Source organism: Gymnoscopelus microlampas (assembly GCF_963454915.1).
Source record: "Gymnoscopelus microlampas genome assembly, chromosome: 12".
In the NCBI taxonomy this organism is placed as follows: Eukaryota; Metazoa; Chordata; class Actinopteri; order Myctophiformes; family Myctophidae; genus Gymnoscopelus; species Gymnoscopelus microlampas.
Window position 1 is genome coordinate 50,641,294 of NC_139949.1, and position 7,071 is coordinate 50,648,364.

The following is a 7,071-nucleotide window of genomic DNA, read 5'->3' on the forward strand; positions in this document are numbered from 1 at the left end:
GGGGGGTCCCTGGAACAAAATATTTTTAGATGGGAGGGGGTCCGCGGACAAATGCATATTATTTTGGGGGTCCTTGACATGAAAAAAGTTTGAAAACCATTGATAATATAGCAACATAAGCAAAACAAAAAATAAATAAAAATAAAAATAAACTTTAGGGGAAAAAAACATTTGAAAAATCCCCAGAAACAAAGATTTGAGTTAAAAACTTTCGCTTTAAAAAAGCATATATATATATTCAAACTAAAGATTTGCACATGCACATTTTCACGATTTTTCCCAAAAAAATAGCAGATATACAAGCTTGTAGCGCGGCACTCGGTGCCGCGCTATGAGCTTGTATATCTGCTATTTTTATATAGCCAAAGAAATCTTAAAATGACACAGATGCGTTCCCGGTCTCAAAGGGTTAAGCGTCTCTATAGGAACAGCAGAGGCCGACGGCCCCAACGTGGAGACGATGGTCAACGCATCTGGCAGTATCTGTAACCCCAACGACGGTCCCTGTCAAAAAGAAAACACACGATTTAGCAAAAGTCTTTGTAGACATCCTAATTAGTTAAATGGATGCAGTAGCCTACGAATGATGTGAATCAGTGGGTCACGTCATTGGGCATAGGTGTGGCGGCCATTTTGTGGTGCCAAAGATAATAAAGCCCATCATTTTTTTCCCATAGAGAAGATAGGTTTCCGCGCGACGTCATCACGGAGCAGAATGCGCAATCTGCGCATGCCTGGGGTAGAACGAACCCGGAAGCGCCGTTCACTCTGTTGTTGTGTTCAGGGGGTTAGATAGGCATAATGCTGCTATTATAGGCATAATAGGCATAATGCTGCTATTATATACAAATAAAAGACAAACAGATCCAACTTCAGACAAATCATTTTCATTGCGCAAACAAGATATTACAAACTGCATAATTTAATCTACTTTCATTAAACCCGGTGAAGACCATTTCTTCACCAATGTAGATTTGACCAGAGCTGCGGCGGGGTGATAGCGCCCTCTATAGGCTCTCCCCTCCACTGCGCGCGCATCCTCTCAATGTTTACAAACAGGAAACCCGTCTATAGAGATCTCCGGAAATATTTATATGAATTATTTTAAGTCTGGAACCAAGCCATCGATGATCCTGGTGAATCATGACCATAAAACATTTTGATTCTGTCAAAAAAAATATTTGAAAACCACAACAAAAAAAAGGGTATTTATTAAATATAGTATATCATCTAATTAATTATACAAATATATTTTTGACACATAATCAAATGTTTTATGGTCATGATTCACCAGGATCCTGATCTTGGTTCGAAGTTTGAAATAATTAATATAAATATTTTATATATATATATATGATCTATTATATATATATATAATAGATCATAATAACTCACTCATAGGTCTTGCTGTGTGAGCTGTACATTCCAGTGAGGTAGTTTCCTCCAGGTACATCCCACTTGAAGCGTTCCTCCCAGTTATTCATGTAATAGGTCTCCTGGCAGTTTGAAGAGACAGTGTAGCTGGCTTTGCAGCAGTAAAATGACCACCTGGAATACAAAGCAATTATCAACATTTAGTTTGTGGTCTATATCGTTGGCACTGGGGAGGTGGAGGAGGAGGTGGAGGAGGCGGCCAAGGTGCGTACATCGAGGAAGCTGGACGCCATCATGGCGAACCCCTCCCACCCCCTGGACGCCATCATCAACACTGACTCTGACATTGTAGCACAGAGGCAGCGCATATCACCGTTGTTTCCTTCTTGGTGGCACTAATAGACTGTGGTTGTTGTACCGATTGCACTGTTGACACTGACATGTTTGTTGCCTAGGCTTGGGGTGAGTTGACATGTGGTTGTTTTGTTCTACAGTACAGGTTACAGTATTTAGTTATTAATTGGCTGTAGCCTGTTCTGCAGAACAGAACAACCAATACTGTAGTCAGTACTACCGAACAAAACAACTAATACCGTACTCTGTACTGTAGAACAAAACAACTAATACTGTAGTATTAGTTGTTTTGTTCTACAGTAGCCTACAGGTTACAGTATTGGGGTATTTTGTGTATTCTATTTCTACACTCCCAGAGTTACATTAACACCAATCCGGGAACCATCGCCAAATAAAAAGGAGAAACAGCGCCCTCTGCTGTTTTTCACTCATTCACTTGGCTCTGGGCGGAGCTGAACGGACGACCCGTGCTCAGGGAAACCAGGGTTTTGGTCTGCCCTCAGCGCTCCACTTCTGGTGGTGCGACTATGTTTTCATTCCCACTAACAATATTTCTCCACGGAACACTAACACCAATTCTCCCAGAGAACATGGATCGTTTTGGTTATAAGCCCACTTGTTTCCATGATGAAAGAGCAATTTAAAATGTTACTAACTTTCCGTGGTCTTGTCGGCTTCGAGGACGCTATTGTTAAATGAGTTTTGGTTTGTTTCTAGTGGGGAAGGAACGGCACACACGTAAATCCCGCCCACTACCTTTGATTGGGTAAAGCGCGGCCTGCTTCCTGATCTGATAGCACGCCCACTTGTAACCAATGCACATGGGTTGTCAACACGGCGACTGACAGATTCAAGCGCAGCGATGGATCTGTTCTTGAGAGATTACATTAACACTAACATGTGGCCTTCGTCAGGATTAAAATAGTTATTATTGTATCATAATAGCTGTTAAATTGAACAGATTTGACATTAATAATGATAATAAGGGCGTTATCTCAGTTGTCTACACTTAAATTACATAAAGTTGTACTGGTAAAGTGTTTATTCTCTAAACTCTCTACTCAACTCGTTTTATGTTTTACACTGATCACTGTGATCGCTGCCTCACCTTGAAAGTCATCTCTTCCAATATAAAGCGAACAGAGGTTGTGTATGGACTGTAGGTCATTTCATCAGAAGCCTACCGTCTGTCTTCATTGTGGTTGTGGTGTGTGCTGTGGACCCCCGCAATGACGTGGTATTTTGGGCAGTTGAACTGGACCGCTTGGTCAAATGCGTTCACATAACCGGACCACTGACAAGAAACGGGGGCTCCGAAGTACCTGCAGGAAATCTTCCATCTACGATCTTCTGCCCCGTTACTGTGAATGCTTTGATACAGACGGACATAAGGAGGTGGAAAAGTGTCAGACAGTGTTCTTTAAATGAAGGATAATTTAGATCATTATTATGAACGTGTCTAATATGAATACAAACACTATCAGATAAATACAAACAAGATGCATGAAGATCTCTTGAATTCAACTGTGTGAATCACTACTTTAGATGTGTATAGTGTTTACTATAGACAGTGGTGTATAAAGTAACTAAGTAAATTTACTCAAGTACTGTACTATAATTTTGAGGTATTTTTACTTTACTGGAGTATTTCCCATTTTCAATACTTTAACTTCTACTCCACTACAAGTATTTGACAGCTTTAGCAGTGGTGGAAAAAGTACTCAAATTCTTTACTTAAGTAAACGTATCAATACTGCAATATAAAAATACTCTGTTACAAGTAAAAGTCCAGAATTAAAAATGTACTTGAGTAAAAGTACAAAAGTATTGGAATCAAAATGTACTTAAAGTACCAAAAGTAAAAGTACTAAATATTTGAAAATAGCCGATCTACAAGCTCGCAACGCGTCGCGATGCGACGCGTTGTAAGCTTGTAGATCTGCTATTTTCAAATAGCCTAGGTATAAAATAGGTTTAAAGTGGTTAATGTATGTTTCATTATATCATAATTTAAATCTGAAAAGTAACTAGTACCTAAAGTTTTCAAGTAAATGTAGTGGAGTAAAAGTACAATATTTGCCTCTGAGATGTAGTGGAGTAGAAGTAAAAGTATTGGAAATTGGAAATACTCAAGTTAAGTATAAATACCTCAAAATTGTACTTAAGTACAGTACTTAAGTTAATGTACTTAGTTACTTTCCACCACTGAGCTTTAGTTACTAGTTACTTTGAGGATTTTGATTATTACAAAACATACATTAACCACTTCAGCCCTATATATTAGGCCATTTGAAAATAGCAGACCTACAAGCTCACAATGTGTCGCATCGCGACGCATTGTGAGCTTGTAGATCTGCTATTTTCTATGTTTTTTTAAACATTTTGAACCTTTGAATGACATTCTGCACAATGAGTACTTTTACTTTTGGAACTTTAAGTATATTTTGATACCAATACTTTTGTACTTTTACTCAAGTAAATTTTGATTACCAAACTTTTAGTTGTAACAGTATTTCTACACTGCAGTATTGATACTTTTACTTAAGTAAAACATTTTGAGTACTTTTACCACCACAGTTCATTGTTTACCTTTCAATAGCAGAAACAGCCTGGCCAGACGGACATTTCACATTCAATGTAGCGTTCCACTCGTTGTCCCACCTGGATACAGCTGCATTGAAGTTAATGAACGAGACAATGAATGGATGAACTTATATATATAAGTATTATAATGATGTAATACTAATGGTAAACAAGGTGCTGCATTCTTACGTTTTAATCGTAACAACCTGGTGGTTTTTAATTACGTCCATATCATTACGTTGCTGTCCGGCAGAAACCAGCTAACTCCATTTTGACGCCTTTGCATTTTTTTTCCATAAATCAGGGCCATTGAACACCCTTTACGTCTATGTGTGTTGATAAAAGAAATATTGAACCAATGAAAAGCATTAAAAGGCGCTTCCGACAAAATCAGCTAACTCCATTGGATCCTCAAACTTTCTGCTGACTCCAGGCTCCACCCCCTTTTGACCTCCAACCTCATTGTGAGCTTAGATGTCCATTCAGCTGTTCTTGTGAACTAAACCGTTGGTTCTCAAAGAGGGGTCCGGGGACCCCCAGGGGTACTTGAGGGGGTTCCAGGGGGTACCCAGCTAAATGATGGACAGGAACCAATGGTTCCATTTGTACACTCTCAGAGTTAGATTAACATTGATTTTACAATATGAATTGGGGTCCCAGAGATAGAAATGCCATTAAATGGGGGTCCGTAGCCTAATGCATGTCAAACTGGGGGTCCTTGAAATGAAAATGGTTGAGAATCACTGCTATAGAGCCGTAAATATCTTCTCTTATGGGGGTCCCTGGCATATCTTTTCAAATGGGGGTCCGCGGGCTAATAAGTGTCAATTTGGGGGTCCTTGACATGAAAAAGTTTGAGAACCAATTAACTAAACCTCCTAAAAAAAACATTTTGGAGTGGTTTCTGCTGGACAGCAGAGATATCATGGTGTTATTTCCTAACTGTTATCGATTTCACGTCATACGTACTGCATCCGTACAGCGTGTTGATCTTCAGAACGTCCGTGGCGGTCATTCCTTCTCTCTGGCCGATCGCCGCGGAAGAGCTCTTCCGGATGGGAGTGATGGTGTCTCGTCCGTTGCTGGAGAAGGCGGTCCTGCCGTAGTGCATGACGGAGGCGTAGTCGTACGCGGTGTTCAGGTTGTTGGTGACTTGCTTGTTGAAGTTGGGTCGGTTCCGGGTCTTGACGTTGTCCCAGTTGATCTTGACGTAGCGGTCGCGGTCGCTCCGGGACTGCTCGTGCATGAAGCCCAGCGCGTGAATCAGTTCGTGCTGGATGGTGCCGGTGTTGAAACAGCTCCCACCCGCAGAGTGGTGGAGAGACACGGGCTGTTCACCTGGATTGATTGATTGATTGATTGAATATTTTATTAGGCAAAAAATGTAAAACAGCACAGTTACATTTAAAATGCTTTGTCTAACTAACAGGTCCGTTCATGAAAGTCCTTGCGGTCTTGTTTCCAATGAGGGCCTGGGAAAATACTTACTTAAGTAAATGTATCAATACAGCAGTGTAGAAATACTCTGTTACAAGTAGAAGTCCGGCAATCAAAATTTACTTAAAACTTACTTACTAAAAAAGTACAAAAGTATTGCCATCAAAATATACTTAAAGTACCAAAAGTAAAAGTACTCATTGTGCAGAATGTCCCATTTCACAAGTTCAAAATGTATATGAAAATAGCCGATCTACAAGCTCACAATGCGTAGATCTACTATTTTCAAATGGCAGAAATGTATAGGCTGAAGTGGTTAATGCATGTTTTGTATTAATAATCTAAATCTACAAAGTAAACTAGAGACTAAAGTTTTCAAATGATTGTAGTGGAGTAAAAGTATAATAGTTGCCCCTGAGATGTAATGGAGTAGAAATACAAGTATTGAAATGGGAGATACTCCAGTAAAGTAAGAATTCCTCAAAAGTGTACAGTACTTTTATTGTAAGTAAATGTACTTTGTACTTTACACCATTGGTTCTCAAAGTGGGGTCCGGGGACCCCTAGGGGTACTTGAGGGGGTTCCAGGGGGTCCCCAGCTAAATGATGGACAGGAACCAAATGGACCCTTATGGGTCTGTAACTCTGAGTGTGTACAAATGGAACCAAATGGACCCTAACGGGTCCATTTGGTTCCATTTGTACACTCTCAGAGTTAAATTAACATTGATTTTACAATATGAATTGGGGTCCCACAGGTATAAATGCCATTAAATGGGGGTCCGTAGCCTAATGCATGTCAAACTGGGGGTCCTTGAAATTAAAATGGTTGAGAATCACATGCTAGAGAGCCATAAAAACCTTCTCTTATTGGGGTCCCTGGCTTATCTTTTCAATTGGGGGTCTGTGGGGTAATAAGTGTCAATTTGGGGGTCCTTGACATGAAAAAGTTTGAGAACCACTGCCTTACACCACTGCTTACCTCCTGCTCTCCCCACGTAGGAGTAGCAGCCGCCTCCGTTGATGATGTTCAGGTAGTCCGACTGGCTGCCTCGAAGAACAAAGTCGATGCAGGTCTTCTCATGGAAGGCGTCCATGGCGTTGATGATCATGTCTCTGTGCTCACTGGTGAAGGAACTGGCGATGACGTACGGCACCTCCAGACGAGAAGAGACATAAATCCACACAATCTTATTTTAGTTTTGTCCGGTGGTGGAAAAAGTACTAACATGTTTTACTCTGTTACAAGTAAGAAAGAAAGTACTCATTCTGCAGAATGATCCATTTCACAAGTTTTCGAATGTATAAAGATCCTTCGAAAAT

The 7,071-nt window shown here is 40.3% G+C and overlaps 1 protein-coding gene across 1 annotated transcript; it reads right to left on the bottom strand.

Moving 5' to 3' along the window:
• Window positions 1-423: 423 nt before the first annotated feature.
• Window positions 424-6,848, bottom strand: LOC311056898 (high choriolytic enzyme 1-like). Its single transcript, XM_084073742.1, has 6 exons — window positions 6,731-6,848; window positions 5,281-5,649; window positions 4,318-4,399; window positions 2,913-3,098; window positions 1,396-1,548; window positions 424-504 (listed from the first exon to the last, which is right to left on the bottom strand). The coding sequence occupies exons 1-6, from the start codon at window positions 6,843-6,845 to the stop codon at window positions 465-467; spliced, it is 945 nt and encodes a 314-aa protein (XP_083929868.1). The 5' UTR covers window positions 6,846-6,848; the 3' UTR covers window positions 424-464.
• Window positions 6,849-7,071: the final 223 nt, after the last annotated feature.